At 38.1% G+C, this 19221-nt stretch overlaps 1 protein-coding gene across 1 annotated transcript in view; it reads left to right on the top strand.

The window, feature by feature from the left end:
• The first annotated feature begins 1157 nt into the window (after window positions 1-1157).
• Window positions 1158-19221, top strand: part of LOC132130534 (collagen alpha-1(XXIII) chain-like) — a 104801-nt gene continuing 86737 nt past the window's right edge. The window contains exons 1-2 of the mRNA XM_059542257.1: window positions 1158-1810; window positions 2209-2278. Coding sequence (XP_059398240.1) covers window positions 1526-1810; window positions 2209-2278 — 355 coding nt within the window. The 5' untranslated portion in view covers window positions 1158-1525. The remainder of the gene's footprint in view (window positions 1811-2208; window positions 2279-19221) is intronic.

Raw genomic sequence — 19221 nt, 5'->3', positions numbered from 1 at the left:
CTTTATAATGTCTGTCCTGCAGATGGCACCAAAAGGTCTATTCTTTACAAATGCTCTTCTAGTTCTGCAGTCTTTAGTGCTGGTGTATTTTTGGAAAGGGCACATGGACATCATGTGGGTACAATTTTTTTTTTTTTTTTTTGCAGGATGTAAAGCAAGTAATCTTTGCTGCATTAATTTGCGCCATCCAAATTTGTGTTCCGTCGCACATAGCGCAGTGAGGAAACAAAAGTTATCTTCTGGACCTCTAGTGGTTGAAGCATGAAACTACAAATTACTTAAAAACGAACAATTGTTTAGGCAATTACTTGAGTTTGGCTTGGTTGAATGATTGCGTTACATCACAAACAAAGAAAAATGAAAGGGAAAGAAAAAGATATATCCTAAATCATAGGCCTATGTTTCAACCAAGCCTTCTCTGTCATGCACTATAGTAGCCGGATCTTTTATTTGCTATACATGCATTTTCTCTGTGCTTGAGGGTGAAAAAAATAAATATAAAGAAAACTGTAGTCTGACCCTGTTTTCTATATTTACGGACCTAATGTAAAGACGTAGAGACGTATTAGGGAAATATACGATTCCCGACAGCTTATAGTGAATCAGGGTCCAACAGTTTGGTTTTTGATGTGTTCACTCATGTATGAAATGTAGTTTTTAACAACGAAAACCGTAGCCTATAGTGTTACTTTTTTTAAGCATTTAAGTATTTTTTTAATTATATATGTATATATACATGAAGTGTTTTTCGAAAGCACTTGAGCAGCTAACGGTCGCCGTGATTTTGCCAAGTAGCTAAGACATGTTCCTGAATCAAGATCTTTGATGATGCTGGATCAACATTATTGCCCAAAAATATAGATTTAACCCAATACCTAGCCCTAAACCTAACCCTACCCATAATCTGCTAAAATCGGTGGGAAATGATAGCAGATTAACAAGAGTGTAGAAGCACCTAACCCTGACGGTAATCATAAAACTGACATTTTCTGAAAAGTTATATCCCATTCTGATTGGTTGATTGGAATGTTGTTCCAGGAACATGTTGTAGCTACTTGGCACAGCAACTTTGCTCATTAGTCTACCCTGACTCATTTATAGCCTCATCTCACCTTTGTGTTTACTAACGTTTGAAAACTCTCTTGAAACATATAGTAAAAGAACAGATGTTCTTAAGACCCCCGTCAACCTTTTGTTTTTACTTCCGACCTTTGGAGTGAAGAGTGGGCAAAACCGACCATGCGTACACACAAACACACAATTCGCACTGTCATTTACATAGTTTTGTTGACTGCAGTTCAGCGGCGAAAAAGGACTGGCTGGATTCTCCGAGACACTTCAGAGGGAAACCATTTAAACTGAGAGGCGCGCGACCGCCAGCTTGTCTCGCGCAGCACACATTCAGCACTGCACGCTCTCTTCTAGTGTGCGTCACATCGTTGCGTCTCTGTCAGCCGCGGATGAATTAAAGGTCTACCCGAGTCTCCAAAGAAGATTCAAGAACAAGGATCATATTTTAACCATAATGCCAAAAATGGTTTCAACCGGGGATTCAAAAGACCTGTCAAAGTCATCACAGAGCAATGGACATCACACATCACAAATATTTCATTGTTTAACGACCCTCGTATGTTTCATGTTGTCGGCGTCTTCGGTGGCAGTTTGTCTGTTTATGAACGTCAAAACATCTCATCTTGAGCGTAAAATGGAGATTCTGGAGATGGAGCGACTGTCTGTGATTGAACCTGTGCACGCGACACTGGATGCGAACGCGACCCTTCGGGACGCGATAGAGAAACTCGTGCAAGAGGTGAGGCGACTTTATTTTCAACTTTATTGCTGCCTTTATAAGCATTACTACGAACAAGTCAATTTATCTGGCTTTCAGTTTGTTTTTATATTGTTTATATAAAACGTACTATGTTCTGATATTTTTTTATTTGTAAAGTAGCCTATGAAGTGAAATTTGAGAATGGCTGTTAATACTTTAGCATACACTAAAAACTATGAAAGAATTTTCCTTATTGATTTTTCATAGGTGTTTTCCCAGAATTTTGAATTACGCACTGTCTTGAAGCAATTATTTTTTTTTTTAGGAAAAAAATAAATATTAAATGAAACATCCTTAAACATAACGAAAATATCCTGGTAATTTTCACTTATCAATGTATACATCTATATCATATAAATATATATTTGTTTTCTCAGAGACTCAAAGAGGGAGTATCGAAAATTCGCACAGCTCGAGAAGCAGCGCAAGAGTGCTCGTGTCCTCCAGGTTTGTTCCTCTGCATGAGTCTGAGATGTTTTTACCTTTGCCTTCCTAAAACGATCAACTGAGGCATATTTATTCTATTTTTTTATCTAAAAAACTGATATATGCCTTAAATTGGGTCTATATAAATGATGCAGCAGGTGATTTGCTAGCATGTGATGTTGATAAGAATGCTCAGCTGAATAGGGACTTGTCTTGTAAACCGTTTTCAGTTGTACTTTATCCCACTAAAGCATTAAGTGTATATATTTTTATATTTGATTTGGATTTTTAAATAAATATATATATTTTAAATTAAGCACTTGGGAAGAAGAAATTAATCATTGTTGCATCTCATCATTGCAATCTGCAGTGTCTTTCAAACTTAAGTTTAATGCCACAGTTATAACCTAAAGTATGAATTTAATTCCAGATGAAAAAAACTCTGAAAAACTCATAAAAATCTATATGAAACGACAGCAATTATTGTGACAAGTTAAGTGGATGGACACAGAGATGTTGTAATGATGATAATTGTTTACAGGCTGGACAAGTGTCAGTGTTCGGCATGTCAGTGTGACCACATGCAGAACCACAGCTTATATACTTCATGCTGAATTAAATAACTCACATGTGGAAGTTATAAAGATGAGAGTGGATCTCCTCTGTCCGCTGAGGCTGGTGGATGCCACAGATTTATTGCGTAAGCTACGAGACATTAAAATTAATTGCCAGCTCTCTGTGGAAAGTAGGGGATAGACAGAGGATACTTAACCTTGCATCAATTTGTTCTTATATTTTAGTCCTTGGAAATTTGGCTGTTGCCTGAGAGATAAAGAGAGGTTTACTCTAGCACTGTTTATGAGACGTAACATCTCAGGGCATAGTGTAATTATGCATGGTGAAAGAGGGCCTCCCTTACATCCTCTGATGTTGTTGCTAAAATGTATCCCATATAGGAAAACACCGTTTAAATTAAACTCAACTCAACTCTAAAGCTCTTTTATCTTTTTTCAAAATTTGATTTCATATCTATAACCTTATCATGCACATCGTTCCTTTACATGTTTAAAATTTTGCCATGAGCAAAGAGCATATTAGAAATTCGGTTGGTAGAGGTTTGCTTTTAATATCATCATCCTGAGGTATTGTAGCTAGAAACGCAATCCAGTCTTTTTCATCCCTGATATTGAATATCTAAGAGGATAAAAGAACAGAAGAAATAACAGGAAATACATCTTGTAAGAACAGTGAACATTGATAACTTAAAACCGTACATCATCTCATATCTTCTAAGAGATCTGTTTTACCTCCTATGGCAGATATTTTGAAGAAACATGAGATCTATTTAAGGTTTTTAAAATAGATATCTTTAAGCATTCTTTTCAGATTGTTGCTAATCAGTTTGTCTTTGGAGGAACCATTACTTCATGTTGAGTTTTGTGTAGATCGCATTAACATTCATCAGATACTTGATACTTGTCTGTGATGTTCTTTTTACTGGTGCTTGGTAAGGCAACCACCATTATTACTAGTATTAAACACAAAAGATGATTTATTCCTTTTCTGGACAATCAAAAGTATGATTTACACCTAGACAATTACATAACAGGCAAACAATCTCATATACTCACACTGAAGGAGCCACAACTAGGAACCAGAAGGTAATACTGATCACATTAACAGAGAGCTTCATGATATGTTTTATGATCTTTAATGGTTAGTATTTGATCATTTACATTTGATAATTCACTGTTTACATCAAAATAATAAATAGTGCCATTTAAGTCAAATTCAGCCCTTATTGGCCTGGTTTCACAGACATGGCTTAGACTAAAATAGGATTAGGCCATAGTTAAATTAGGAAATGTAAGTAATTTTTTTATATATAAATGGGCCTTAGAGAAAACATTACTGGTTTGCATCTTGAGACAAAACAAAGGCACTGATATAATTAAAGATCAGTCAGTGCAAATTCCTTTCAGTTGAAACAGCTCAGACTTACATTTTAGTCTGGGACTAGGCTTAAGCCTGGTCTATGAAACCGGGGGATTATGATGCTCATGGGAGGTTTTCATTGGCAGTCTCACACATTATTTGATCACACTTGTATCTATAATTTATAGGCTGGTGGCTAGTATAATATGGACATTTAAGCATGTTATTTACTGTGATATAATGTTATTCTGCTCAAAATATAGGCTACTCAAAACTAGGCTTTTTAGTTGAATGGTATTTGTTATCATTGTAATAAAAGGTAAGAGGCTTATACACAAAACATATGTTAACTTTATTTTAAAGAATACAATTAAGGTTTGTTGGAAATAAGAATTGTTTCTTTTTTGAAAGTAAGAATTGTTTCTTAGTTCTTTACCTTGAATAGACCTTTTGTCTTCCTCAGTTGTGTTGCACTTCCTGTCTCTAGTTAAAGGCTCAGGTGCTTTTGGTCAATTGGACTGTTTTCTTAAGCTTGATTGTTAAACCTGAGTCATCCGTCTGTGCAGTTTGCTGTTCCTTCCTTTGCTTTTATTGGGCTTCTTTTCGAGGCAGACATCAGAAAACACACTTGGACCAGAGACACAAAAGGACTTAGACCTGTGGACCATGAACTAATGAGCTCAACAAAGCAGTTAATAGAGTCAGGCCTCAGGAAAGCTGAAGCCACTCAGACTTTGGCTTCCTCTGAATCTGAAATGACGACACACTGGTGGTCACTTAGTGCTCAAAATGAATGAGGGACTGAACCAATTAGTCACTTAGACACTTCCCTATGACATTTGAATTCATTGTAGCTACGAGTCTACCAAGGTTTCAAGGATGTTAAAGATTTTCCTTGGAACCATAGATGCCAATAATAAAAAAAAAAAGAATTTCAGGACTGTATGTAATAAAATGCAAGTTTTGAGCCCTGTCTATATGAGTTTGAGTTTCAAAACACTCCTCTTTTGGTTGCACATGAATCTCTTTGATCAACATGCTGAAAGCAGCTGACATTCATCTCTTTTGGATTTTCTTGTGAGCATTTGACAACTTGTCATAATCATTATTACTTGCTTTTTTTTTTGAATTGTCTTGTCAAGGACATAAAATATATCCAAATCGTCAATTCAAAGTGCCCTACTCTAGTCTACATATTGGAAAACAGCTAGAATCTCAGCCACATAACCAGAATACAGATGTTTGCATTCATTGCGAGTCTCTATTGATAGATACCACATTCATAACAGAGTCCAATAATACAGCTGCGTTTGTTTCACAAGTGAGCCTGCAGCTCTTCTAGGCAGTGCTCAGAAAACCTCTGTTATTCCCACTAAACAGACAAACGCATTATTTTAAAAACAAAATCTGAGCGTGACTGTGAAAAGCTACAATAGGAAAAATCGAAATGTTACACATAACCGTGTGACCCCATTCCCCAACCTCAGGCTGATGTAGATCCAAACTCGTCACGGATCCAAACACCTTGCGTCCTCTTTCAGGTTGGGAGGTTGTTCTGGAAACAGCTCAACGTTCTTGGATAAACGTGCCTCTTAAGAATGTAATCTGCCCTTGTTTTATTAGCCTACCCATTGAGAAGGCAGTAAGCTTTAATGCTTCCTCCAAAAGCTGTTTAGGGCTATAAGGGTTTCAGCAGATTATCTGTTGGCCTCTGTGTTGTATTGAACTTTTTTATGTCTGATCTATGTTAAGTTTTCCCCTTTGTGCATAAGTGTAGTCATATGTTATACTTTCATTTTGATTTAAGCAGGCATGAAGCGGGGTAATGGGAAAATCTAGCCCTCTCCGTGCACACTGGGTGCTTGTGTGTTTCTCCACACCAAGTTAGAAGGTTTTTTTACTTTGCTGAGAAGAAGCGGATCTCTCCAAACCTGCAGATGAGGAAATGCACTGAAAAAAGAATAAATATTTTCAAATTTCATATTATTTCCAAAAACGACTGTCCAACTTTAGCGATTGAATCTCCAGCACACATATTGTGTTGCTTTCTCAAGGGGACTCGAAAAATAATATTGCAGATATATATATATAAAAAAAATGAAAAATAAAAAAAAGAACAGTTTAACCTAAAATAAAAAAAATTCTGTCTTAATTTACTTCATCTCGTGTTTCCAAAAGCATTTTTATCTGTAGAACATAAGATATTTTAAGATTTTTTTTTTTATGTTCAGCCATACAATGGAAGTCAGTGGTAACCATTCAAAATATATATTTTTAATGTTCCACAGAAGAAATAAAGTCATACAGGTATGAAACGACATGAGGTGAGGGTGATGACACAATTTTCATTTTTGGGTGAACTATCCTTTAAGTTCAGCCTGCGAGCACATATGTGGCACAAACTTTTCTTATTACTTTAATTTGACATGAGTTTGTAGCTGCATGGCTTTGCCAAATAGGCGGTCAGAATGTATCTCCATCAGGATCTAGCTAAATAAATACAAAATAAAGGCAATAGCGGTATGGGTTCTGTACTCTCGACTTATTAAAAGCATCTGTCTGTAGTTTGTGGGAGGGCATTCTGGCATACTCTCAACATCACTGTGAAAACTCCCTCCCTGTTTGGCTGCAACATTTCCCAATTTCATTTGAATGAAATGTGAGGCCATGCACCCGCTGAAAATAGAGAGGAGATATGGAAGCAATTATGGTGTGTTAGATCTGATTATCAGAAAAAATATTTGATTTGTTGATCATATAGTAGACCCGCACTTTTTCTCTCCCTCTCATCTCACACCTCACAAGAATTTATACATTTGGAGAACATTTATACCTTCTTGCTTAATCCTAGATGATTTTCAAAATCTCCAATTACCGTAAAATAAAACCAGGGTTCTTTTGAAACTATTTGATAAATGCATTGAAAAAAACATTCTATGTTATCTTTGTAATGTTATCTTTTCTCTTTAATCTCAAAGATGATGTCAATTTATAAATGATAAGAGCGTTGTTGACATCTTTTTTTAGTGGTTAAAAATTGTTCTTACTCATTCTTGGTTTAGCATTTTGTACGTTTCGGTTTGCATGTACTGAAAAGTTGGCAGGGCTGTTGCTGTTTTAATTTGTTTCTTAATTTGTTAAATAAGTGTTTGTCAAGCACTTGTATCTAAAATACAAGTAAGCCATTAATTGAGAGTTCTCATAACACCTTTATGGAACCTGTCATTTTTACGTTGAAACACTGCCATTTTTATGTTACAACATATTTAACATTATATGTAAGAAAAATGGATAGTGAAATGTAGCTAAATGAATCAGAATCAAATTGAATCAAGAGCTTGTGAATCAAAATCAAGGTGGGAAATTTAAGCGGCACAGAGAATACACCTTTGATTAATCTAGTCTCTCCAGTGAGCCATTCATTATAATCTCATTCACATATCCATTTCCTTCCAGTCATTCCTGCTCTTTCTATGGGGTCTCGTCTGTTATGTGTATTGAAGGAGCCTGATCCTTGTCCTTGTGTTGTCAGGCCTAATCTTAATTGCAAATCTCTCGAATGCCTACAGCAAGCCAGCAAATTCATTTTCTCCCTCTGTTGTATCCCCCATCTGTGTGGCAACATGCCACGTCTTTTCACATTTTCAACTTCTCCCCTGACTGTACTCTTGGGTTGCATGGTTCATGGCAGAACCTTGGAGCTGTGCTAGACTTGGAGACGTATTTCCTAGACTGAGATTTTGAACAGGGCTGCACTTTTTTTTGGTGCCATGGGGAGATCTTGCCATTTTCCTGCAACATTTTTTACTGTCAAGCTGTGAGGTTTGTTTTGCATCGTTTTCACCTGGGGCTTTTCTGGAAACTGGTCTTGAGTGATTAAAAAAAGAAAAAAGTTTTCCTAACCGCTTTCAGATCTGACTTTTTAGGCTAGATTTTGCTTAACTTAATGTCAAACCATGGAAAGACAGTAACGGTTCCCCATTATTCCATGTCTGGTAGTAACTCAAACTAAACTTTTATCAGAATGTTGGAATGTCAGTTTATGGTTAGTAACTGTAAATTATTAGATGACTGTTGATTTTTTCTTCCAAAATCTGAACATTTACAGTGTTAACAACAGAAAGACCATGGCTGCTTTTGAATGAAATAAGGTTGAGAAACGCTGCTGAAGTGGATCTTCAGTGACATGCACAACTTCTTAACAGTACATGTGGACCTCCAGTGACTCATGCTCACTCAGTTCTGTGGACCGCTGTCCTCACTCATTCTGGGATGTCTGATGAACAAACCTCAAGCGGATTGGGTTTTGAGCAGCTGCATTTAGTTATCTAAAAAGAAAGATTTCAAATTCGTGTAAAGACTATTTTGCATACTAAGTCAGAGGTGCATGCAGTCGGGAGGATTGTAATCTCCTAATTATGCGTGTTGTTGTACATATTGTTGTATGTTTTTCAAAGAATTATTAAGCTCACCAAGTCTGTACGTACAGTACAATACAGTAATATTGTGATATAATATTATCTATAATATTAATATATTCTATTTGACTATTTTAAAATGTAATTAATTACTGTAATGGCAAAGCTGAATTTTCAGCAGCCATTACTCTAGTCTTCAGTGTCCTTCAGAAATCATTCTAATAAGCTAATATTCAAGAGACATTTCTTAAAGGGGTCATATGATGTGGTTTCAATTTTTCCTTTCTCTTTGGAGTGTTACAAGCTCTTGATGCATAAAGAATCTGTAAAGAGATATTCTTTATTTAAGTTAAGACTCGTCCACACCCCCTGAAACGCCTCATTCAAACACACCCCACATCTCTACATCACTATGTGGAAATATTTGCGTAATGCCACCCAAATGTTCACGCAAATAAAGAAGGCGTGGTTACAGTAACTGCAGTTAGTTTTGAAGCAACCATGTCAGGGAGATGCTGTGTGTATCTAGACAAAAGCAAAAGCACTTTATTTGGCCTTCCGAAAGTAGATGCATATAAAAATCTTTAAAATAACTTGCAACAGAACAGCAATGCATTTTATGGATGACCATTTCGTGCATCTAGGAGAGGAGGTCATTCTGACTTTGCTATTACAATTTGCCACTTCTGAATCCACTTTAGTTTATGTATTTGCTGTTGACTGTTCAAATGCGAAGTTTTGCGGAGTGTGTGTGTGTGTGTGTGTGTGTGTGTGTGAGAGAGAGAGAGAGAGAGAGAGAGAGAGAGAGAGAGAGAGAGAGACGGTCACACAGTGGAGCCAGCTGTCTTAACCGTCCGTGCCTTGTGTACTGCAAACACATACGAGCTTCATCACTGTGTCTGTCACGACTCTGTTCCCCTTTCGGGCTTGAACTCAGGGCCGGCCCATGGCAATTTTTTTTGTCGGAAGTGCTCCTACACCCATATATTAAGCAAAATAATTTCTGACAGTTTACATAATTTTAGTACTGATCGATCATCAAACTAATTAAAATAATGTTAGAATAAAATAAAATTGACATCAACGTAAAATAATAAGATATGACATACTGTATGTCATGTTGGACTAATTTAAACACTTTCTGGGTCAATTATAATACATCATCATAACGCATTAATTATGCATGGCGCACGCAGTTAAAAACATTTTGCCAGTTATGTGCTCTTAAAGTATAATTTCTAAAAAATAAAAAATAAATTTATCTGGTACACAAGGTAGGAAGCGAAGAAGATGAGAAATAAAAATATCAATGTAGAGATAAAAATCGACAAAAGTGAAATGACTGTATTAGATCGTGATGTTGAGTATTTTGAAATAGCCTTTTTAGAACATTGTAAATGGCAACACTGACACCGTGGAATGTTTTTGCTTGAGTAAACTGCTTATTTAATTTTACTTTATTTTCTCTCAAATAAATGTAAGCTTCTGTTATGTTGTTTCAATATCAGTTACATAGGCTACTGCTTGCTTTTAATTCACCAAAAAGTGGCAAAATATCTTTTGAACAAGACCATGACTAGGATAATCTAGAATTCATAATATGAAATAATTCAATTTTAGTATGTCAATAATTCATTTTAAGTATGTCATTTTACACTGTACATATGCACAAAACTGAAATGAAAGGTATGGGTATGATAATTAGACTAACTAGCTAGCTAGCTGGCTAACATGTACAAATAAATTACAAAATGTGGCCTTTATTTTGTTGCCTTTGTTGTCTGTTAGATTATTTTATGCATTTCATATTGCTCATATTTCTCTTTGTTGTAATAAGTACTTGTCACTGTAGGCATAGTTGTGGGAGTAGCTCATGTCTGGTCTCTTCATATTATGTCATGTTATATTAAGTTAAGTTTAGTAAAATCTGCATTTTCAGAATTTTTTTAGTGGGGGGGCGGAAATCTAAAATCTCTTCTAAGGCCTCACAAGAGCCTGGGTCGGCCCTGCTTGAACTGATGGTCAAACTAAGGACATTATTAACTGTCTTTACATTTATTTTGAAAGATGAAACACCATAAGGAAAAAAAGTTTATAAATAATATTTCATTTAATAAGGCAAATTTTTCATTAAATAACAACCTTTTTGGAACAAATGTTGAAATCATTATGTAAAATTAGCTATAGGAAACCCCCCGGCCCTGCCAAAAAAGAAACTGACCACACCATCCCCCCTGAAATATTTTTACAGTTCAACTACTAATTACAAACATTGTACCATGTAGACTTCAATTCCTTTTTATTTCCATATTTTATCTTCATTAAATGCATATATGCAAGGCAAGGAGAAATTTGGAAAACTGGGTCCTGATTGTGTTTAAAGATTCACATGCAGAATTTCCTTGTTAACGCTGTATCTTCACTTAAATGCAGGTGCTATGCAGTGTTGTGTGCATGTTTGTTTTTGTGTCTGTATAGACATATTAGTGACTCACATCACAGACTGTCTGCATCCCTCTCATCCTTCACTGAGAAAAACTAATTTCCAGATGTCCCCCTAGCGTTCATGTCCTGGTAAGGATGTGTCAGTGTGAGTTAGAGAACAGAGGTGGGTCTGTTTTTCCCACCTATACTGTACATACAAAATGTAAGCACTCATCATTGTTTTACTTTGTTTGTTTATTTTACTCTATAGTGGAACAACAAGACAGATTACGAAAAAACGAGAAATAAATACCCCCTTATTTTCCCCACTTTTTCACACATGGCTTTCGTCGAACATTAAAAATGTTTAGTCTGGTTTACAGAGAACATCCCGTGCTTGAGAAGTCATTAAAGTGTTAGGATAATTAAGAGGTTTGCCTAAACAATGTGAGTCTGGATTTGTGTCATGGCTTGAAATGAGCACTTTAAGTAAGTGATGGAAATCAATAGATTAAGCATAACAATGTGAAGGCACTAACGTTTACAACACTGTGTTAAACCAGGATTATCTAGACCAACGACTCCCCTGTCAGCTTGGACACAGTCCACACGAAGTCAACTAAAGGTCAGACAACAAACAAAAAAAATTGATGTCATCCAAACATGTATCAGTGGGATGCAATTCCTGAATTGTATTTTATTTAGTTTGTTTAATTTTTACTTTTTTATTTAATTAATTAATTAAATTGAATTTTATTTTATTAATATTTAATATAACAATTAAAATATTAATTAAAATACTTGATATAACAAATATTTTTACCAAATTAAAGTTTTACAACCAAAAAAAAAAGATGAAGATGTAATAAATATATAGCCTGACTACGTCAGACTTCGTACTTCCGCTAAATTTCATTTCGCTTCTGTACTCAGTCTCCCAGTTTTCCTCCGGCCTCAAAACAGCCGTTCAATCAACGAACAGAGGGCGGGATGACAGCCATGACGTAGATGCTAAGCGCCGAATGTAAGATCGTAGTTTAGGTTAGGAAAATCGAAAACGACAGAGGACACAGAGACACGGGATGCTATTCGCAGAGTGTTTGTTCTACATTTTGAATGGAGGTGATGTTGTGGCCCTAATCGCGAGTTTAATTAAGTTTAATTTATCAACTTTTACCGATCATCAGCAAGAAACTGGGGAGGCCAAAGTCCGTCAGGGCGATAATTGAGATTGTGTCCCCCTTGGTTACTCTCATGCAGGATCAGGTTAAAGAGGCAGCAAAACTTGCTCGATGGTTTTGTTTTCGCAGCATTAAGACTTTACAGGTAACCAATGATTTTAAACTTCAGACAAGCGCCCCCACGAGAAAGAAAACGCTGGTCAACTATGCCCTTCCAGACTCTGTCTACGAAGCAAAGCGAAGTAGCAGAGTTTGGCATTACCAGGCTAATAAATATATGCCAAAAAGAAATTACTTTTGGTTAAATAATTTTTTTTAATACTTAAATTGTAAAAAAAAAAAAAAAAAAAAAGCCAGCCTTTTATCAATATATAAATAAATTTAAGCATGGCTCTGCTGTGTGTGTTAATGTTGCAAGAGGCTGTTAGGATGACCTCCTTCTGTAAAAGGCTTGAAGACTTGTATTTACCATGAATCTAAAAGATTCTTAGCACCCAGCTTTCCAAGAGCCTCAAAAATCATGCGCAGTGCAGGTGCACAGCAGTAGCAAAGCTCTTCTGATGAAATATAGTCCAGACTTAAGACCTGTGTTTCTCATTACTACGTGTCAAGATTTAAGCTCTCTGGAGTGGTGTCTTCCCTCCTTTGCTTCTAATGGAAAGAGTGTAAGCTCTGGGTACAGCAGAGATACAAGAGGAAACTCAGGAGACCGACAGGCCTTCTGGCCGGCATATGTTAATGTCGTTATTCTGTTCAGTTAACTAGAACAGACTGGGAGAACAGGTAGTGAAAGTAAACCCAGTAGAACCAAATCCTTCCTGTGTTTAACGTTGGATCATTAACATCAGGTGCAGATGGACATGCTTCATTAGCAGCTCTGGCCCACCTTTGAAGATCAGGTCAGGGATTTTGACACTCATTGATCCATTGTCAGTGTGTTTCTTTTTATAATAGACACCTGCCCTGAACCCCACACAAGATGAACTGGCTCATCATCATGATCATCTTTAAAATCTTGAGTGTTTTAAAAGCTTCTGTCTTTAAGTTGTAATTCAGCTCAGACTGTGAGCTTTTTTAACTTTCTGAGTCTGTTACACACTGTTTAATTTGTTTGACATATTATAGACTATAGAGTAAACACCTAATTTAAAGGTTGAGAATTTTGACCAAGAAACAATTGAAGCAACTCAAAAAACTGAAAGAAGTTTGTGAAATTAGATGTGAACCCCATGACCTTAAAGTTAACATGATACAGTAGCCGCTTATTTTACCTCCACAATAGTTAGAGTTAAGAGTTCAACAAAATATGATGTCAAATGTAGGATTGAATTTCTGCACAATAACACCACAATACAACTTGTATTAAAAAAGTAAACAGGGTAAACGTCTCCGGTTACACATGTTACCATGGTTCCTTGAGGGAACGATAAGCTGCGTTGAACGCTTTGGGTAATGCTTCCTGAGTGAGCAACTCTGAATATCCTGTGCAGTCTGTCCAATGGAATTGCTTGACGTCATGGAAAGGATGACGTAAGCAACCAGGAAGCTATAAAAGCATATGCTTCACAGCCGGCATCAGCTTTGAGGAGTGAAGCAAGTGCGTCGAACGCTATGGGGAACGAGGTGCCCACTCCGCCAGACTTCCAAGGGCAGCTCTGTGGACATATGTGTCCAGTGCTCAAACAAGCTTCTTCTGGTTGGGCTCCTGGAAGGGAGGGGGACAGAAGGCCTGCAGCACTATCGGTAGTGGGTTGACAGAGGGAACCTTTGGAACATAACACGCTCAAGTATAGAAATGCTTTGGCCATGCCGGGGGCAAAGTCAAGATGAGTACTGGCCACTGAGAGGGCCTGTAGGTCTCCAACTCTTTTTAGAGAAGTAATTCCCAACAGAAAGGCAGTCTTTATAGTCAGATGACGATCTGATATCTCCTCAATTGGCTCGAATGGAGCTTTACAGAGAGCCTCTAACACCACAACCAAGTCCCAGGGGGGAACACGAGACCGTACTGGAGGCCTCAGCGCACCAGGACGAAACGTGTCACTAGGGGGTGTCTGCCCACTGACTGGCCACTGAGGGAGACATGACAGGCCGCAATGGCTGCCATGTAAACTTTTAAGATGGAGTGGATTAACCGTGCAGAGAACCTGGATTTGAAGTTTCCACCTCATGGCGTACAGTTTCCTTGTTGAGGGAGCTCTGGATAAGAGTATGGTCTCAACAACCTCGGTTGAGAGACCGCATACTATGAGCTGCCCCTCAGGGGCCACACCCACAGTTTCCACAACTCTGGGCGGGGTTGAATTATCATACCCTGCACATGTGAGAGTAGATCTCTCCTGACTGGAATCTCCTATGGAGAGCCATTCTCCATATCTGCTTCACCTCCTCGGGGTGAAGCATCCATTCCCCAGACTTTGGCCCCTGTCCCGACAGGATGTCTGCTCCCACATTGAGATGTCCTGGAATGTATACTGCTCTGAATGAGAGATGTTTGTCCTGGGACCACACAAGGATCTGGTGTGCCAGCTTGTACAAGGGTCGCGAACCCAGTCCTATTTGGTGGTTGATGTAAAAGACAACTGATGTGTTGTTGGTGCGCACCAACACATGGTGACCTCTAAGGTCTGGGAGGAAGTGTTTCAGTGCTCGAAACAAGTCTAGCATCTCCAGACAATTGATATGCCACATCAGATGGTGACCACTCCACATACCACGGGCAGGGTCGCCCATTCATGACTGCTCCTAACCGGTGAGGGACACATCTGTCACTAGCATTACACGGTGACAAGGAGTTCCCAGCACCGGACCCTGATTCAAGAACCAAGGTTTTTTCCACATGTCTAAGGCACGGAGGCATCGTAGCATAACCTTGATAGTTTGAAGTGGATTCCCCCTCAGGGAAAATACCTTGGTCCTGAGCCACTACTGTAGGGGCCTCATGTACAGCAGGCCAAAAGGTATCACATTGAACGCAGCTGCCATCAGACCCAACAGTCTCCGAAACTGCTTTACAGTGAGTTACTGGCCTTTTCTGACTCTCGTGACTGACATGAGGATCGACTTGATACGAGCAGGGGACAGATATGCCTGCATCGTGGTCGAATCCCACACTACGCCTAGATAGGTGGTCCTCTTTAATGTAGAAAGCACACTTTTCTTGGTGTTCAGTCTCAAACCTAGTTCCCACATGTGGGCAAGAACGAAATCTTGATGTCGTACCGCTATCTGCTCTGATTGAGCTAAAATCAACCAGTCATCAATATAATTTAGTATGCGGATGGAATAGGGTATTCACTTCCTGTTCCACAACCACAGCCTGCTTGTGTCCAACCAACGTCGGAATAACCCCGTTGAATCTCGGCAGTGGAGATCCGAACTGAATATGATAACCTTTTTCTACCATGTGCAGGACCCATTGAGATACATATGACAGTAGTTTCCATGCTGCTAAATAATTTACTAAGGGAATCAGTCTCTCAAGACTGAGCTCTGGTGTTATAAAGGCTCCCAAATGGATTGCGAGCAGTGTTGGGGAAAGTTACTTTTAAAAGTAATTACGTTAAGCATTACATTACTTTTGCATTATTTTTTTAATCTGGGCTGGGCTTGCTTGTTTTCTTTTTTAATATAAAAAGTTATATTTTTGGCAAATGTAAAAAGCACTTTCACACCAAAAGCCTCAGGCTGAAGGAAATGTAAATTCACGTCTGTAAAGCACTACACAGAAGAAGGAAGTTCAACATTCTTCAGCAATAAAAAAAGAAAAAAATTTTTTTAGTTTATCTTGTGTAATTTTTGCTTATTAGTATGGTTTAATTGGATCATCGAAGGCCGGCTGCAAATTGGTTAACAAAATGGGATTAAACACATAAAGGGTATTTGTATTATTTAACATTTAATTATTGCAGCTTTGAGTCATATTCTGAGTTGCTTTTAACTGTTTCTATTAATTTTGAGGAAAACTAAATTTAATTTTCTTTTATTTCTTTTTTTTTTGTGAGTGAGATGAAATAATGCATATTCACATTTATTCTAGAACTAAAGTAAAATTTGACTCCCAATTTCTCTCAACAAGAGGACAGGAGATCTTTCAATTAATACATGGGAAAAAAGCATTACTTATTAGAAAAAAAAATGCATTACTTTACTAGTTACTTTAAAAAAGTAATCTGATTATGTAACTCGTGTTACTTGTAATGCGTTACCCCCAACACTGGTAGAGAGCCTCTCAGCTCCTCTACGCTCGTGGGCGGAAGAAACTGAGAACAACACTCACTGGAAGCCGCTGTGCTTTGGAGCTCTGGCAGGGTTGGCAGATCGACTTCTCGAGGCCACTGAGGCGAGATGGGCACCATGTGATGCAGTGTACACTGCTCTACCCCAGTAGGATCAGGACTTCTTGGCCAGGGACTTTTTTGCTTCAATAACTGCCCTAAGGTCTGTTTTGGGCTTAGAAGTCCCCGGCCTGGAGCTTTGGCTCTCGGTCCCACTGTGGGGCACATGAGAGGCAAAGCTCTGTTTTTGAGCTTCGCGGCACAAGGCGCTGGTATGCGGAGGGGGCATCTCCCACCCAGATGCCTCAGGAGAGCGAGAGGGAGGAACTTTTTGAACCCCCCCCACACTTGGTTACCTTTACTTACTTTAGTATACCTTTCCTTTATGTGTCTCTCCACGGCCACCATAGCTGCCATCGACTGCCCGTAGCCGCGAGCTGTCTCTTTGGTGGCATGGAGGGAGAGACCAGCGGTCTGCCTCAGCTCTGAAATATCTCCTCTCCCTCATCAAGCTCTTTCAGCAGGTCAGCATGGTACGCCTGTAACACTGCCATTGTGTGCAGACATGCAGCCTGACCCGCTGCCGCATACCCTTTGCCCACTAAAGCCGAAGTTGTTCTGAATGCCTTGGAATGCCATACCGGAGCCTTAAGAGACAATGCAGCCCCAGTAGACAGATAGCTTGCAAGCGTCTGCTCTCCCAGCCCTGCCACATTGCCATAGTAATCAGATGCGGGGATGGAGAGGCGGGCCGAGAATGGGCAATTCCATGATCTGGCAATCTCACTGTGCAGTAGTGTTGTTTTTGGCGGCCGGTTTTAATTTTAGTTTTAGTCTAGTCTTTGAAGCTATCATTTTAGTTTTTATTAGTTTTGGTAACGTTCATTCTCCTTTTAGTCTAGTCAAGTTTCAGTCAAATAAAAGTCTGAGCATTTTACTCTTATTTTAGTCAGAATTATCCATTACTATTTTTGTCTAGTTTTAGTTAACGAAAAAGGATGATTTTAGTCTAGTTTTAGACAATGAAAATTGTATTTTAGTCTCCTTTTAGTAATGCAATTCTATTTAACCCAGTCAATATAGTATAAGTACCTAGTAATATAGACGAAACCAAAATTTCCTTTTAGCCAAACCCATTTCAAACAAGGTTATCTTTTTATTTTATTGTTACCTTATAGACTCAAGAATACATCCATTCCAGAAACTGAAGACGCTCTGATTTGAATATACAACATTTATTCTACCAACCAAACATGTTAGAAATACACACATCAGTCCCTTTCTCTGTATCAGACCTAACTTTGTTTGTCGTCGTCTTCTAAATAATGGGGCATGAGGAAGTGACCGTCACCTGCGTCTGCGTGGGGAATGCTGGTGAAGGCTTCCCCCTCGAAGAGAGCCTTCTGGGAGTGAAGCGTCCACAATGCGGACAGTGGGCTCACTTGAGAGCCAACTCGGCATGCTTCGCTCCCAAGCTGACATGCACAGACTGTGTGTATCCCCGCTCATAATGTAGCGCGGCCAGGGAGGATCACACAATCTGAAACGTGATCTGCTATCGCCCAAATGTTTGGTCTTACCAGGTGCTTTTGACATGGTGGAGCTTATGAGGACAGACATAACCAAATAAGACTCACAAGACAGATTGATAACACATGCACACACAGAGCCCTTGCTAAATGACAACAAAGCTGATCTTGGCTATGCAGCATGTGCTTTTATAGCTTCCTGGTCACTTGCATCACCCCACCTGTGTCATGCTCTTCCATTGGACAGATTGCACACAATATTCAGAGTTGCTCATGCTGGAAGCATTCCCCATAGCATTTGACACAGCTCGGGTTCCTGAAGAGGAACTTTGGCTTTACTACAAAATTAATGCATATTGATACAGATTTTCTGATTTGAGTCAACTTCAAAATTGACTCTTGATTTGATTACAGTTTTGATTCAGTTTGATTTGATTCTGATTAATTTGGGTGTATTTCATTTGTGTCTATTTGCTGTCAAATGAAACAACTCTCAACTCAATTTCAAATCTGTCCTATCGAAATTTCTTTTCATCAAATAATCCTAAAAACAAAAAAAACAAAAAAAAACATGGTTACCACAAAAAATATGAACTGTTTTCAACACTGATAATCAGAAGAAATGTTTCAGAGCACCAAATCAGCATATTAAAATTATTTTTGAAGGATCATGTGAACCTGAAGACTGGAGTGATGGCTGAATAAATTACATTTTAAAATATATTAAATGTTGAAAACAGTTACTTAGAGCAAAATAATGACACTACTGTAATTTAGATCTGTTTGACAGCAGAATCTGAACTGAAATTAATAAGGTAATTAATCTTTGTTCATATTAATTGCAACATTTGCTAAAACATTATTAAAATCCAAAGTTTTATCTGTTAATATTAATTAATGGACCTGACCTAACATGAACTAACAGTGAACAGTTGTATTTACATGAACAAAAATTAATAAATATTGTATTAAATGTATTGTTCATTGTCTCTCAAAAACCTTTTTAAAACCTACCTCAAACTTTTGGACAGAAGTGTATATAAATTCTAAAATACTTCCCATAAGAATCTGGCTTTTAAACCTGATTCTAATTATACTGCTAAAATTGGTTGGGCTGGCTGGTTGACAGGAATGTTTTGTAAAGAACAACAAAGATGTTGACTGGGAACATGTCCTACTTGTGGTAATCACGCTGTGTCA

This window comes from Carassius carassius, chromosome 47 (assembly GCF_963082965.1).
Source record: "Carassius carassius chromosome 47, fCarCar2.1, whole genome shotgun sequence".
Taxonomy (NCBI): domain Eukaryota; kingdom Metazoa; phylum Chordata; class Actinopteri; order Cypriniformes; family Cyprinidae; genus Carassius; species Carassius carassius.
The sequence above is the reverse complement of the archived record's forward strand: the minus strand, read 5'-3'. Positions and strand labels throughout refer to the sequence as shown.